The sequence below is a fragment of the Electrona antarctica genome (genome assembly GCF_951216825.1).
Source record: "Electrona antarctica genome assembly, chromosome: 8".
NCBI lineage: Eukaryota > Metazoa > Chordata > Actinopteri > Myctophiformes > Myctophidae > Electrona > Electrona antarctica.
Window position 1 is genome coordinate 43,887,971 of NC_136789.1, and position 17,716 is coordinate 43,905,686.

The 17,716-nt window shown below is 43.5% G+C and overlaps 1 protein-coding gene across 1 annotated transcript; it reads left to right on the top strand.

Moving 5' to 3' along the window:
- Positions 1-576: 576 nt before the first annotated feature.
- Positions 577-17,183, top strand: LOC306928784 (uncharacterized protein). The gene is given in 6 exon segments (XM_079509057.1): positions 577-970; positions 973-1,293; positions 4,259-5,456; positions 11,980-14,428; positions 15,872-15,908; positions 17,130-17,183. Coding segments are annotated over 5 exon segments (4,359 nt in total). The 5' UTR covers positions 577-591; the 3' UTR covers positions 15,884-15,908; positions 17,130-17,183.
- Positions 17,184-17,716: the final 533 nt, after the last annotated feature.

Genomic DNA, 17,716 nt, shown 5'->3' on the forward strand with positions numbered 1-17,716 from the left:
TGGCTATTTTTGGCAAAGAGACCACTGGGGACCTCGGTCAACTAGGGTTTAATTTGTGTCCTTACATAATGTGTCCTATTATAGCCATACTGTAATGAGAACAACTGCTAATGCAAGGCTGACACATTAACCTAAAAAGGGGAGGGGGGGGGGGGGATCAACAGTTATGACATCTTTGTTAAAACAGCTTTATATATATTGGCTATGTGCATTGAATCATATTTCTTAAAATCACACAGAAAGAATGGGGGACTGATGCTTCGTCCATCCCTAAATTAAATGGGGCCACCCACAGTAATCAAATCCTAGCGACGCCTCTGCACAGCACCGCTGGAGATCATAGCATCCTTTGGCCTACTGCAACGCAGCATCAGTGCCACGCGTGGAGATAAAGACTGACAGCATTTGAATTCATCAGCACAACAACCCGAATCACAACCTTATATAGTTCAATTATATCATCGTTAATTCGTTTTGAGGTGGGGGAAAAAAGGATACATGATGAGGGCATGGTGGGTCGCTGGTCTTTATGGATTCATGGTGCTATGGGGATTTGCTTCCTCTATCACTCGGTACTCGATACCAGAAGAAATGGAAGATGGGTCTTTTATCGCTAACTTGGCCACAGATCTGGGACTCGATATTCGCAGTTTGGTGCAACGGAAAGCGAAGCTTGATGTCGTACACAGTAAGAATTATGTTGACATTAACAAAGAAACAGGAGAGCTGTTCATACGTGAAAAGATAGACCGGGAAACCATATGCACCAGCAAGACAACGTCTTGCTTTCTGAAAATGGATGTCATACTTGAAAATCCTATTCGTATTTTTAACATCGAGGTAGAGATAATGGACATTAATGACAATGCGCCGGTGTTTCGGAACAGGACAATGCACTTGGATGTGTCTGAGTCAGCCGCTCCCGGTGAGAGGTTTTCATTGACAAACGCCGTGGAGGCAGATGTTGAGACATTTTACAGACGGGGAGTGATGGCTCCAAGTACGTTGATCTGGTACTCAACAGTGATTTGGACCGAGAAAAACACGCCATTCACAATTTAATTTTAACAGCTGTGGACGGCGGAATCCCTGCCCGCTCGGGAACAGCCAGCATCATAATTAAGGTTCTGGATATCAATGACAACGCTCCCCTTTTCACCCAGCCGATATATGCAGTTAATGTCAGTGAGAATAGCCCCATTGGAACAGTCGTAATGGTTTTAAACGCGACCGATTTGGACGAGGGTCTGAACGCCGAGTTAATATATTCATATCTCCAAGAAAGGGGTTATTGTATGTGGGCTTAGTGATCATTTTATGATATTCTGTACCCGCAAAATACAAAAACTTAAGACCGGCTGCCACAAAACAGTCATATCAAGGGACCTCAAAACCTACTCTAGTGAGGTCTTTAACCAAGTATTGGAGAGTCTGGATTGGTCCGATGAGTTTAAAAGCACACTTGTCGAAGAAGCTTGGCTTGGCTTCAAAACCAAATATACATCAGTACTGAACAACATGGCTCCTTTGAGAACCACCAGGGGCAAAACCCGCTCGGAACCATGGATGAATTCGGACATACTGGCTGCAATGAAAGCCAGAGACAAAAAATGCTCTGAATTTCTAAAATGCAAGTCAAAGCTAGCCAAGCGCTTCGACAGTGTTCGCCAAGCTCGTTTGAACAACCTAAATACACAACGAATCAAGCTAAGAAACAGTGTAACAGTGCAAAAACAATCCTCGTGAGCTCTGGAAGCTACTAAACAATCAACTAGGCTGCGCTCAGAAACTAAAAACCAGGTTTTCAAACATAAACATCAAATCGGACAACACTCTCATCACTGACAACCTTGATGTGGCCAACTGCTTGAATATCTTCTTTACAAACATAGCAACAACTCTGGTTAACAAACTGCCCTCCCACTCTGGGCTCTTTGGTGTAGAGCACATTACAACCTTCTACAGAAACCTAGGTGTTTGTAAAGACGATTTTAAACTAGTTATGGTAACAACTGATGAGGTAATTAAGAAACTGAGTGCCCTCCAACCCCACAAGGCCACAGGCCATGACAATATTCCCTCCAAATTTCTCAGAGACTCAGCCATCTCTATAGCTCCAATCATCACCCACATAGTAAACCTCTCCATCAAACAGGGACAGGTCCCCCAAGATTTCAAACTGGCCAAAGTAACCCCCTTGCACAAGAAAGGGAGTAAATTAGACCCCGGCAACTACCGCCCTATTTCTATTCTTAACTCCATCTCGAAAGTGATGGAAAAAATAGTCTATGAACAGGTTGAAAAGTATCTTGCCACTAATAAATTAATGTACGAGTTCCAATCTGGCTTCAGAACGTCCCACTCCACTGACACATGCCTTCTCTATTTGAGCGACCACATCAAACATGAGGTGGATGCTGGCAAATACTGCGGCATGGTCATGCTGGACCTCCAAAAGGCTTTTGACACCGTGAACCACTCCATACTGGTTAACAAGCTAAAGGCAATTGGTTTCGATAGCACATCAGTGAGCTGGATGCAATCCTACCTGGAGGGGAGAGAACAGATGGTGGAGGTGAATGGAACACTGTCCCCCCCCCTCCCAGTGAGCTGTGGCGTTCCACAAGGGAGCATACTAGGACCATTACTGTTCCTAATATATGTTAACGACATGACTTCAGCTTGTGACTGCAACTTGTTCCTGTTCGCAGATGACTCGGCACTGCTAGTCTCGGACAGAAACAAACTGCAGGTTGAAAAGGCCCTCAGCTCTGAACTCGGTAGAATCTGCACCTGGCTCGCTGATAACAAACTATCTTTACACCTGGGAAAAACTGAATCCATTCTCTTTGGCTCTAATAGTAATCTCAGCAAGGCAAATGGCTTCTTGGTTAGAGTGGGTGACAATGTTATCACACGTAAAGATGAAATTACCTACCTAGGTTCCATCCTGGAGGCTAATCTTTCCGGTGATAAAATGGCCACCAACGTAATCAAAAAGATCAACCATAGAACAAGATTCCTTTACAGGATCTCCTCACTGGTCAACAAAAACACCTTGAAGACCTTAACAGGAGCCCTTGTACAGGGTTTCTTTGACTATGCATGCACCTCCTGGTACCACAGCACCTCAAAGGCCCTTAAAACCAGGCTCCAGACTTCCCAAAACAAACTGGTCAGGCTCCTACTTGACCTCGCCCCCCGAACCCACCTCACCCCTGCCCACTTCGACAGGCTGGAATGGCTTAGGGTCGACGACAGAGTACAGCATCTTGCAATGGGTCTGGTCCACAAGATTCGATACACCACCAAGATACCCATGTACCTGTCTAGATACTTCCTTATTGTTAACGAAGTCCACACCCACAACACCAGAGGGAGTGCAACGAACCATGTACAACCCAGATTCGGCACAAACAAGGGACTAAATTCTTTTCGCTCCTATGCCACCAAAATGTGGAACGCCCTACCAACTGTCATTAAGACATGCGAATCCCTTGACTCCTTCAAAACCGCTCTCAAAGGGCACCTACGGACGGCTGCAATTCGAAACTGGCCCCTGTAAAATCGGAATCCCTCAAACACGAACACAAGGACAACAAAGAGACGGTCGCGGCCACACAGCCAACTCAAGGTATGGCCACTGAGCCGACTTGGGGACCCAACGCAAGGACAACACAAGAGACGGTCACGGCCACACAGCCAACTCAAGGTACGGCCACGGAGCCGACTTGGGGACCCAACGCATCTCCTCCAAGGAAAACAAACAAATTAACGGAGCTGAACGTGAATCCCCCCCACCGCCCACCCCTTTTTTTCCCCCTCACTGTATATGTTTCTTTTCCCTTTTTACCTCCTTTATGATGAATTCCTGTTCTGTCTATAGAAGTGTCTATTTGTACGTCTCTAAATGTTTTGATGATTTGAACATGGTGGACCCTATTGGAAACAAGTGTAATGCTTAATTGGGTCGTCCACTCACAGTTAACAGCCTTTGTATTGAGTTTGTGCTTGAAATGTACTGTAATTCTGCAAACTGTTAATAAATTCTTCAATCAATCAATCAATCAATATACGCTGTACGAATACGAGACGGCTCGCCCCTTTTCCAACTCGCCCAAAGCGGCGAAGATCGGTCGCCTCAACGGGAAGAGCGGTCGCCCCAACGGGAAGAGCGGTCGCCCCAACGGGAAGAGCGGTCGCCCCAACGGGAAGAGCGGTCGCCCCAACGCGCGGAGAATTCGCCCCCAAAAGTACACATCTGAAAAGACACAAGACCTATTCACACTGGATCAAAACACGGGAGAAATAAAAGTGAAAGGGGTGCTCGATTATGAGGAGAGTCAAAGCTTTGACATGTATATACAGGCCCAAGATAAAGGACCAAACCCACTGTCAAGACAGTGTAAAGTGACGGTATTTATCATTGACCTGAATGACAATTATCCCGAGGTGACCATTAAATCTTTAAAAAACACAGTGAAGGAAGATATTGCATTAGGAACATTAATCGCAGTAATAGGTGTCACTGACAAGGACTCCGGAGTTAATGGTGAAGTTGACCTCACTTTGAATCAACAAGAAACATTGCCATTTGTTCTGAATAAGTCATCAGAGGGTTACTTTGAGCTACTCGTCTCAAAGCCACTGGACAGAGAAATAATCAGCAAATATGACATCACACTTCGAGTTACAGACAGAGGTTCACCAGCCTTATCTGAGAGTGAGACAATCACTCTGGACATTCTGGATATCAATGACAATGCACCAACGTTCCCACAGTCCTTCTACACCATCCACGTCGTGGAGAACAATGTGCCTGGGTCACTACTGACAACTCTCAGCGCTTTTGACCCAGATCTCAATGAGAATCAGTACTTGGTTTATTTCATAATGGAGAAGGAGATTGTGAACACGTCCATGTCAATGTTGTTCTCCATCCATCCAGAGAACGGTAACCTCTATGCCCTTAAAACCTTTGACTATGAGAGAGAGCGAGACTTCCTTTTCCACATTGAAGCACGAGACTCTGGCGTCCCTTCGCTCAGCAGCTATGTGACCGTTCATATAATCATCCTGGACCAAAACGATAACAGGCCACTCATTGTGTCACCATGGAGGGCACAAGGATCAGTGATAGAGAAGGTGATACCAAGGTCAACAGATAAGGGACACCTGATCGCCAAAGTGATTGCCATTGATGCAGACTCTGAGCAGAATGCCAGGGTCACCTACCAGCTCCTGCAGATTACCGACGCATCACTATTTAGCCTCGACCAGTACAACGGAGAGATACGGACAACAAGGATGTTCAGTTACAGAGACCCACGCCAACAGCGACTAGTTATAGTGGTTAAAGACAATGGTCAGCCCGCTCTCTCTGCCACGGTCACCATCAAGATCACTACTGTGGAACACGTTATGTCATTTTCTGAGACAACAGAGGGGCCAGTCGAGTATTGAATGACGTACAGTAACTGAAAAACGTATGGACATGACTGCGGCCATGCAAGAAAGTATAAATAAGCCTTTAGTGGGGATTCTATGGCATGACCTGACCTGCTCAAATATATTCTATCCTTTACACACACACAAAAACTATATTTTTAGTTTGAATTGATGTTTTAAATGGCTAATTTAATATTCTGAGGTTTTGTGAATAGCCATATCTGAAACAAGAATACAGGGCTAACATGCCAACTTGGGGACCCAACGCAAGGACAACACAAGAGACGGTCACGGCCACACAGCCAACTCAAGGTACGGCCACGGAGCCGACTTGGGGACCCAACGCAGCTCCTCCAAGGAAAACAAACAAATTAACGGAGCTGAACGTGAATCCCCCCCACCGCCCACCCCTTTTTTTCCCCTCACTGTATGTTTCTTTTCCCTTTTTACCTCCTTTATGATGAATTCCTGTTCTGTCTATAGAAGTGTCTATTTGTACGTCTCTAAATGTTTTGATGATTTGAACATGGTGGACCCTATTGGAAACAAGTGTAATGCTTAATTGGGTCGTCCACTCACAGTTAACAGCCTTTGTATTGAGTTTGTGCTTGAAATGTACTGTAATTCTGCAAACTGTTAATAAATTCTTCAATCAATCAATCAAAAGTCAGTTTCACACCGTTTGCATTTATAGTAAATGGATTGAGGATGTATCGTACTCTCAAATTAACTGTCCAAGTTCTTGATACAAGGCCTGGTGATGTAACAGTTGTATAGGAATCACACATATAGAGGTGTATCATTCTATATAAACATATGTATATTCTATTAACCCTTTGACCTATGTATGCTTCAATTTGTTCTCTGACTGAGTGTATTCATGTGGTCCCAGCACTGTGTCCTTTGTGTGACATGTGGTTTCCATCTGAACCAGTACAGTGTTGCAACACCACAGATATTCTGATTACTCCCTCAAGATCAGAACTGGTTGGGTGGGGAATATGGTATGATGCTTTGTGCAGTACGATAACTTGTTGTCATGTCAAGTCGACCTTTTGGCAGTATACAAATGTTCTGGCAGTATCCAAATGTTCTGGAAAGTTCTGAGAAAAGGATGACTAATGTGTTTTGGTAGAAACTTGGGAAAGGCTACGGAATATTCGTGTGCCGGCTCGGTATCGGTGATATTGTGAAATCATCTGTGTTGTGAAATCATCCTCTATATAATCTGAGGGCAGCCAAAGTGAAGGGAGCTAATATGCCAGACTAACAACCGAGGAACAAGTGCGACTCTACTTCTGTACGGTTCATCGGCTGCTTGCACAGCTATTCTTTTTGGATTCATCGTTGTACTTTACTTTTGGACTTATTCTCATTTTTGTATTATCTTCAAATAAACCTTTTGATTAGACCTAATTGTTTTGCCTCATTATCTACTGGAAAATTGACAAACATCAATACAGTAAGAAAAAGGTGTTAATGTTTTGAATTAATGTTTATCTTGTCCTTTGGATTATTGTGAATGCAGGGGCATCAACCTAATGTAATGTTACATTAGCAAGTCAAACCTGTACATTGTTTATTAATTCATATCTATATAGCCCACAGGTTTGAGAATACAGGTTGAATTAGCTATAGGCTAATTGAATTCAATTTTTATTTTAGTGGAGCTAAATGGATCCAAATAGCTATGTATATAATGAATGACAATAAAGCTGTTCAAGTTGGATTATAAAAAAAAGGTTTACCAAGCCTGTTATTTAGATTTATGCGATTACAGCGTGTTTTGTTCTTATCAACATCATCGGGTGGTCACTTATTGTAGACTTGAATATACAGAGCTCAAATATGCATTCAATGTGTCCTCATTCTCATGAAGGCGCCCTCAAGGCCATACAGTATTGGAAGGGAGTTATTGACAGAAAAGTATCAGGTAGCAAACTGAATTTGTGTACAATAACATAAAGCTATGTTACCGGTATACCTGTAAGACGCCCTGAGGGCGAGAAGCGACCTTCATTTTCGGGTTTGATGATGTCAGAATGACATATGGAGCGTGTCATGTCACGAGGCATGATGGACTGACAACCATACGTGGAGATCTAAGGGTCTCCATGGTGTCACGAGGCGTGACCATATATGGAGGCGTGATGTTACAAGGCGTGACCATATATATATATGGCTGCGTGATATGGCCATATATTGACATTCCCATATACTGTAGGGGGAAGGGCCCCTGGCGATGTTGTCTACGTCGCGACTACATATATGGAGATCCCTGATGATGTCACATGATGTCACGAGGCATGACCATATATGGGCGCGTGACGGACCAACAGGAAATGCACGTTTTCATAGTAAATGCGACCTGTGGTCGCAATTAAATGACATAAATGGCACAAATTACGTTTTCTTATTAGTGGGAAACCATACAGTTTTATTTGATTTACTGCCTCATCGTGTCACCTTGGGTAGTAGTGTGCACTGTGCACATAACTTTGAACTAACTGTTATTATTATACACATTGGCTGTAATATGACATTCCAATAGTAGTGAAAGTGCATAGTGTACCTCCTGTGAAAATATTTGTTGGATTATGGATTGTGGATTATATTACTTGTGTGTTGTATAATAACTTTGCCCAAGGCAGAAAAGTGTTGAGTGTCATTATAGCACTATTGTTCAATTGTTCAATTGTTCAAACCTGGTGCAAGCGTCATTATGTAACTCCTATTTCATGATGTGGAGAATAGGCTATGGATTAATGTATTGATGTATTATTGGCCCTATTTCTGTTTACCTATATCCATCCATCCATGACTTTTGACAACCACCTTTTGTGGACCCTATTAGTCCCCTTTGTCTCCCTTGGTCCTGTGCTCTTCATCACCATTGGCAACATCATCCTGTGGCCCGTGCATCATGATATTCATTTCCATTGGTCACCGTGACAACAACCTATATATGTTGTTCCATCCCCAGGCCCAAACTACCCATTTATATAGAAATAGTGGGCCCGATCTTGCGCCACCCGTTATCCCCAAACTTATTTGCCATTTTTTACTATTTTGAAAAACATTTTAAAATAGTTCAACTAGCCGATCTACATCACGCTGTGAGCTTGTAGATGGGCTAGTTGATTTTTTTTTAAAGGGTATTCATAATAAGTAAAAAATTGCAAATATGTTTAGGGATAAGGGATAAGGGGTGGTGCCAGATGTTTCTCTCTTCTTCTTTGTTTTTGTTTTTTTTGGGGGAGGGGGAGGCTGGGGGTCCTTTCCGTGGATGTCATGGTAACACTAGGGTTGTGTCACTTAATCTGCAGTTTTATCCACTTGAACCCTACCATCCAAAATAACGGATCTACAAATTCACAACGACTCACGTTGCAAATCGTCGTGAGCTTGTAGATCGGCTATTTTTTGGTGAACAGATTTGGTCTAGTCGGTAAAAGCCAGTCCAACTACAGAGTCAACTCAGGTTCAGTTTACCAAGTCCAGATGGTTAAGTGGTTATAGGGTCCCATTCCATTGGTATAGCAACATTGCAACCATTGCTGTGGAGGCTCCTCTAAATTGCTTGCAATGGCAACATGAAGTTGACATGCATTTGGTTACAGCTTTGTTGTTCCCCAGTCTACGGAGCACTGGCAGGACCAAAGCTCGGATTCTAGGAATATGAAAATTTGGAGTATTAAATTAATCAAAAAGATTAGTTTCATTTGTATCATTCATAACGTTTAGAATACTGTCCCCTGCTTGTGAGTTCCTATCAGAAGTCTTGGCAGTTTGCAGGAGAGCCACTGGGTGGTGCTGGTGCACTGGAGCAACATATACTATCTGTGTTTTAATTGGGCTGATACTGTAGGTCTTTAGAAAGGTAATCAGTCAATCCCCATCTCTCTGTTCTCTATCTTGCAGTGAGACTGGAGCCATGACACAGTCTAAAAATATACAGGGAATGGTGCCGAAAGACTGAATTCTAAACTGACCGAACTCAACTGGTATGAAAGGAGTGGTGAAGCATCACTCTGTCTCTGGATCAATGCATAATTAAAAAAAAGAAGACATAATTCAGAATTAAAAATCAGTACAAGCCTCTTTCATGGCAGCTATATCAACATAGGATAATGTTATATCCTATACAGGTGTTGCCACGTCCACGTACATTTACAGTATCAAACAGAGTCAGGGTGCTTCTTGTGCATGTTGGCTCACTGAAAAGGCTCTAAATGGAACAAGCCATAACTAGTCTGTCTCATTGGTAACACCATACAGGACATAACATTAAGCTATGTATTACAATAGATAGAGGGTATATGCACATGCATATGAGTGGCAAATTGAGTTTAACGTTGTTTAATGTTGTTTAATGCAATCAGATAGGACCTTTCTGTTTAGATGTATATGGGCTATCAAGGCCAGAAAGTAGTTTTTGCCACTCAGTATAGGCGTTCCTTCTGGGTATGATGATGTCACGCGCATATACCTCTATATGCCTATAGATTATTTAGTTTGTACTTAATTAATGATGGTAATTATTTTCAGTTAAACTTATTAGTATTAGTTTACACCCGTGTTGGATCTTTATGTGATGAGAAACACAGTGACACTCAGGTTGTAACTTAACGTCTCTTCAGTAAACATGGTTAGAAAAGGTTACAGGCCAATCTGGCTGACATGGTGTGTCCCGGGCCGTCCAGTCCGCGAGTTCGACTGCAGTCCATCTGAGTCCCTTGGTTCAATACTACTTACGCACAAAGTTGGGAACTTGCCTGTGTGTGTGTGTGTGTGTGTGTGTGTGTGTGTGTGTGTGTGTGTGTGTGTGTGTGTGTGTGTGTGTGTGTGTGTGTGTGTGTGTGTGTGTGTGCGTGCGTGCGTGTGCGTGCGTGTCGGTGCCTGTCACCTCCATGGCTCTGTGGCAATGAGCCAGTCTACTTTACCTAAATATGTGTAATATTGTGAGCTGAAGTGATCCACCTGTGAGGGCTGACCTGTGACCTACTGTAAGTGCGTGCGTGCGTGTGTGCGCGCGCGCGTGCGTGCCTGCCTGCCTGCCTGCCTGCCTGCCTGCCTGCCTGCCTGCCTGCCTGCCTGCCTGCGTGCGTGCGTGCGTGCGTGCGTGCGTGCGTGCCTGCCTGCGTGCGTGCGTGCGTGCGTGCGTGCGTGCGTGCGTGCGTGCGTGCGTGCGTGCGTGCGTGCGTGCGTGCGTGCGTGCGTGCGTTTATGTAAGTTGGGGGTGCTGTTGGGGCCGGGGGTATCTGTTGCGTAAGATATAACTGTGTAACTGTATGTTTATATGAGGAGTGTGTGTGGGATCCAGCTGTGTGTGTGTGTGTGTGTGTGTGTGTGTGTGTGTGTGTGTGTGTGTGTGTGTGTGTGTGTGTGTGTGTGTGTGTGTGTGTGTGTGTGCGCGCGCGAAAATATTTTTTATACATTTGCAAACTTGTGAAATGGGACATTATTCTGCACAATGTGTACTTTCTACTTTTTGTACTTTAAGTAGGCCTACATTCATACCAATACTTTTACTTGAAACGGAGTATTTCTACATTGCAGTATTGATACTTATAAGTAAAACATTTGATTACTTTTTCCACCACTGGTGACATCAGGGATCAATTGTAAGGGATAAGAGGACAACAGCAGGATGTTTGGACAAAAGACTCTGTGATTGCAGAACTGACTGCCGTGTCTGCAAACTTGTGGTTGTAATCAAAATGCACAGGGGAGAGCATCCAGACAGAGGCTCTCATCTGAATGCTCTGAGCCAGGTGTAAAAATGCCTATACAGCATGGGGTTGGTTTTCAAATGTTTTTAATTTCAAGGACCCCCAGTTTGGTATGCCTTTGGCTATACGGATCCCCATAACTGCAGGGTCCATTTGGTTGAATTTGTAAACTCTCGAGTCACAGACCTAAGGCTTATGGGTCCATTTGGTTTTCATTACTATCAATAATTTAATCAGATCCCTTGGAATCCCCTCAAAGACCCCTGGGGGTCCCCGGACCCCACTTTGAGAGGCACAGGCCCAGCTTATATAGATTGGCTATTTTTGGCAAAGAGACCACTGGGGACCTCGGTCAACTAGGGTTTAATTTGTGTCCTTACATAATGTGTCCTATTATAGCCTACTGTAATGAGAACAACTGCTAATGCAAGGCTGACACATTAACCTAAAAATGGGATGGGTGGGGGGGGGATCAACAGTTATGACATCTTTGTTAAAACAGCTTTATATATATTGGCTATGTGCATTGAATCATATTTCTTAAAATCATACAGAAAGAATGGGGGACTGATGCTTCGTCCATCCCTAAGTTAAATGGGGCCACCCACAGTAATCAAATCCTAGCGACGCCTCTGCACAGCACCGCTGGAGATCATAGCATCCTTTGGCCTACTGCAACGCAGCATCAGTGCCACGCGTGGAGATAAAGACTGACAGCATTTGAATTCATCAGCACAACAACCCGAATCAAACGACAACCTTATATAGTTCAATTATATCATCGTTAATTCGTTTTGAGGTGGGGGAAAAAAGGATACATGATGAGGGCATGGTGGGTCGCTGGTCTTTATGGATTCATGGTGCTATGGGGATTTGCTTCCTCTATCACTCGGTACTCGATACCAGAAGAAATGGAAGATGGGTCTTTTATCGCTAACTTGGCCACAGATCTGGGACTCGATATTCGCAGTTTGGTGCAACGGAAAGCGAAGCTTGATGTCGTACACAGTAAGAATTATTTTGACATTAACAAAGAAACAGGAGAGCTGTTCATACGTGAAAAGATAGACCGGGAAACCATATGCACCAGCAAGACAACGTCTTGCTTTCTGAAAATGGATGTCATACTTGAAAATCCTATTCGTATTTTTAACATCGAGGTAGAGATAATGGACATTAATGACAATGCGCCGGTGTTTCGGAGAAGGACAATGCACTTGGATGTATCTGAGTCAGCCGCTCCCGGTGAGAGGTTTTCATTGACAAACGCCGTGGATGCAGATGTTGAGACGAATTCTATCAAGACATACTATCTCAGCGAAAGCGAGTATTTTATCATTGACATACAGACGGGGAGTGATGGCTCCAAATACGTTGATCTGGTACTCAACAGTGATTTGGACCGAGAAAAACACGCCATTCACAATTTAATTTTAACAGCTGTGGACGGCGGAATCCCCGCCCGCTCAGGAACAGCCAGCATCATAATTAAGGTTCTGGATATCAATGACAACGCTCCCCTTTTCGCCCAGCCGATATATGCAGTTAATGTCAGTGAGAATACCCCCATTGGAACAGTCGTAATCGTTTTAAACGCGACCGATTTGGACGAGGGTCTGAACGCCGAGTTAATATATTCATATACGCTGTACACATCTGAAAAGACACAAGACCTTTTCACACTGGATCAAAACACGGGAGAAATAAAAGTGAAAGGGGTGATCGATTATGAGGAGAGTCAAAGCTTTGACATGTATATACAGGCCCATGATAAAGGACCAAACCCACTGTCAGGACAGTGTAAAGTGATGATATTTATCATTGACCTGAATGACAATTATCCCGAGGTGACCATTAAATCTTTAAAAAACACAGTGAAGGAAGATATTGCATTAGGAACATTAATCGCAGTAATAGGTGTCACTGACAAGGACTCCGGAGTTAATGGTGAAGTTGACCTCACTTTGAATCAACAAGAAACATTGCCATTTGTTCTGAATAAGTCATCAGAGGGTTACTTTCAGCTACTCGTCTCAAAGCCACTGGACAGAGAAATAATCAGCAAATATGACATCACACTTCGAGTTACAGACAGAGGTTCACCAGCCTTATCTGAGAGTGAGACAATCACCCTGGACATTCTGGATATCAATGACAACGCACCAACGTTCCCACAGTCCTTCTACACCATCCACGTCGTGGAGAACAATGTGCCTGGGGCACTACTGACAACTCTCAGCGCTTTTGACCCAGATCTCAATGAGAATCAGTACTTGGTTTATTTCATAATGGAGAAGGAGATTGTGAACATGTCCATGTCAATGTTGTTCTCCATCAATCCAGAGAACGGTAACCTCTATGCCCTTAAAACCTTTGACTATGAGAGAGAGCGAGACTTCCTTTTCCACATTGAAGCACGAGACTCCGGCGTCCCTCCGCTCAGCAGCAATGTGACCGTTCATATAATCATCCTGGACCAAAACGATAACAGGCCACTCATTGTGTCACCATGGAGGGCACGAGGATCAGTGATAGAGGAGGTGATACCAAGGTCAACAGATAAGGGACACCTGATCGCAAAAGTGATTGCCATTGATGCAGACTCTGAGCAGAATGCCAGGGTCACCTACCAGCTCCTGCAGATTACCGACGCATCACTATTTAGTCTCGACCAGTACAACGGAGAGATACGGACAACAAGGATGTTCAGTTACAGAGACCCACGCCAACAGCGACTAGTTATAGTGGCTAAAGACAATGGTCAGCCCGCTCTCTCTGCCACGGTCACCATCAAGATCACTACTGTGGAACACGTGATGTCATTTTCGGAGACAACAGAGGGGCCAGTCGAGTATTATGACATCTTCACGGACATAAACCTGTATTTGGTCATTGGTTTAGGCTCCGTGTCCTTCCTTTTACTGATTACTATCTTGGTAATTATAGTGCTGAAGTGTCAGAAGCCAAAACCAAAGCTCCTCAAGATGCCCCCGGGAACAATCAATAGGAACAGTATTATCAGCAGAAACAGCATGATCAGTCAGAGGAGCTCCACCATTGCAGACTCCACACTCATCTCCAGTGATGCCTACTGGTATAGTTTGTTTTTGGCCGAAACCAGGAAGGGCAAGGTGGTTGTGAGGCAGCCCATCGTGCCCAAAGGAGCCGGGTACTTTGTGTCCAGTATACCCAGGAGTGGGAGCTTAGGGCCAACTGAGATCAGCGACTCCAGAGCATCTACACTACAGGTATGCAATTATGCTAAGATGTATGAAGCATACCATCGTCAAACACTGGTTCAGAGACTCAGTTGTGATCTGACAGTTGTTCGGACTCTATGGTGGTATCAGTAGATGATGAAGGTGACACAATGTACTGTTAAAATAATGGCTTTTTTTACACTCAAAAACATGTGATCACACCCACCAAAAAGGTTTAAATATGAAGACAGGAGTAACACTCAAAAACATGTGCTCACACCCAACAAAAATGTTTAAATATGAAGACAGGAATAACAAAACAGGAGCTGAAGAATTACTTTCTTCAGGCCTTTTGTTGTAGTGTAAACAGGACATAATTGTCCCCACATTTTGGCATGAAGACCCTTGATTTTGACCTACCAGTAATACTAGTTTACAAGCCAATGAGCCAGGAGCACAGAGGCAAAGATTTGAAAAAAGGTGACACTTAGTATATCGTTTTGACATTGTTAAATTACAAAATAACAAAAAAGAACTTTACTGATTTTACTGATTACATGATACATTTATTTTACACAGCACTGTATGATGGTAACAGGATAGGTGGGCACCTTCGACATCTGGGCACCAATTTTACATCGAGGTGCCCAGATGTCCAAGGTATCCTGTATGATATATAATGTTTGTTTTTCATGTTCATATCCACCCAGTGAATGTGCCTACCACATTTGGTGCTTTGAGACATTTAGCCATTATCTTAAATTATACCGGTATACTAGGCCGATGCTCTTTGTGAACTGGCCTAATTGGGATCGATGTAAGTCAGCAAGGTTGGAATGCATGCATCATTTGATTATGCAATACCTGTGTAGTTGTCATATGTTACAGTACCCATTATCATAGCACTCAGAGAGAGAGAGACACACAGACAGACAGACAGACAGACAGACAGACAGACAGACAGACAGACAGACAGACAGACAGACAGACAGACAGACAGACAGACAGACAGACAGACAGACAGACAGACAGACAGAATGATGATTGCTAAATGATGATAGCTAAATGTCTCAAAAATTCAACATATCGGTGACATTCAAAACAAGGTTACACATTTTCGAATGAAAATGCTGCTAAGTTTACAGTAAATTAACGTGTTAATAAAACAATTCCAATATATGATTACGACATTTCTCTGGGGACCGCGTGGAACTGCCTCAAGGACTCCTGGGGGTCCCCAGACCGCACGCACGCACGCACGCACGCACGCACGCACGCACGCACGCACGCACGCACGCACGCACGCACGCACGCACGCACGCACGCACGCACGCACGCACGCACGCACGCACGCACGCACGCACGCACGCACGCACGCACGCACGCACGCACGCACGCACACACACACACACACACACACACACACACACACACACACACACACACACACACACACACACCAATGAATCTGTTTCTCTTTCTATTCTGAAGTACTCAAAATGAAAGGAAGTCCATTCTACAGATGGAGGTATGGCGACTGCAAATTACATGTTGTATAGGGGCACTGTGATTGTGTAGAAGAATTGTGTCTCCCAGTATTTTCTGTTTTGGTAAAAGTTTTCGGTTTTTCCTCTAAGAATTGGTTGTCTAAATGTTACACTTTTCAGTGTGAACTCCCTTTGGTGACCACACTTTAGCTGTCAGAGTGAGTGCAAAACTGGACCCGTGTGGGTCTATTTCTACAGGGGAAGTTAACTGAGGATTTTACTGTGTGGCTCCCACATACACTTTATACTCTCCTCCCCTTTGTCCTTCACTGTATCGCTGTGAGGTTTGAATTTTAAACTGGCCAATTTCTAAAATGAGAAACCAATTACCTCCAATGGAGTTGAGATTAGGACCACATTGGCTCTGGTCAGAGCTGTATTTTTGCACATCTGGCTTGCTTGCCAGAGACTCAGTGATGACGCAGATTGAAAGGCATTAGTGTGCACTGTGCTGAATAAGGTCTCTGTGTATTTTATGCCTGAAAGCAAGGACTTTTATACCGCTTAAAGATCTCATGGCTCATCATGGTATACTATACTGTATGCTATATATTCTAGTTTCATCAGTTAGCATCCCCAAATGAAGGCTATTTTCCTCCCTACTCATCATACTGTAGTATAATGTGTTACAGTTGTTGCTCTGTAGTAGCAGTTGTAAGTAGTACACAATAAAGTCCTCAGAGTGTATACATGTAACCAAATGGACCCAAAAGGGTCCATGGGTTCGATTTATACACTCACAGAGTTAAATGAACACTCAGGGTTTTGTAAGTGTAGTAGTTGTAACATTGGGCCACCAATCTTGACACTGTGATGCCTGCCTGTGCATGCCTTATTGGTACCTGTCTCCTTTCCTCTTCCCCTATTTCAGTCATTTGATTTGACCTGTACTTTGCCTAATAATGCATAATCTGGATGATTTCTAAAATAGATTTTGGCACTAAAATTTGGATGTTAAAAGAGAATGATCTGAAATAATATTTGGGGCGAATGATAACAGTGGACTTGAAATGTGAAAAACCCTATGGCATGATTTTAATTTACACCCAATATCTAAATCCCTGAGACCCACTGGTATTTCATTAATGGTGACAGTAACCAGCCAGGTTCCAGTGTTATTACTTTGCACGAGTGGTGACTACTGGTTCACTGTCGAGTTCATTTCCTGTCCGTCGTTAATTCTGTTTTCTGTTTCTTGGCAGGGATCCAGTCGAGATCTACCATGATATCAAGAGCTTCATGGATGTCTCTGGCTGGAAAGATTCCCTGAAACTCACATTGAGGATGTAAAACAATCACCATCATTCAGTCCCCTGGGTGTCAACAGCCATCTCTTTTCAGTTGTTCCTGTAAAGCCTGGTTTATTCGTCCGTGCAACTGTGTTGCACACCAAAAACAGCAGATCTACAGGCTCACAGCACACCATGATGCAATGCATTATGAGCTTGTAGATCTGCTATTTTTGGTGTGCGACATATCGTACGGCGGCGGATAAATTAAACATAACTTTCGACACCTGCACCACTTCAAACGACTATCTTCCTTCAAGCATGAATCTGCATGAGATGCAGTGTGTTCAAAAAAGAAGATACAAAATATTAGTAAAAGGAAAAAAATAAAATAAAATAACCATTATCTAAGCATATCTGGAGAAAACTGGAATGACCTCATGTAAACCGCCATCTCAGTAACATGTTAGAAGCAGTTTGTACAGTTTGTAAACAGTTTGTATGGAAAGTTTCCATCTTGTCATATTCAAACGCTCTGTGACAGAACTAAAATCAAATGC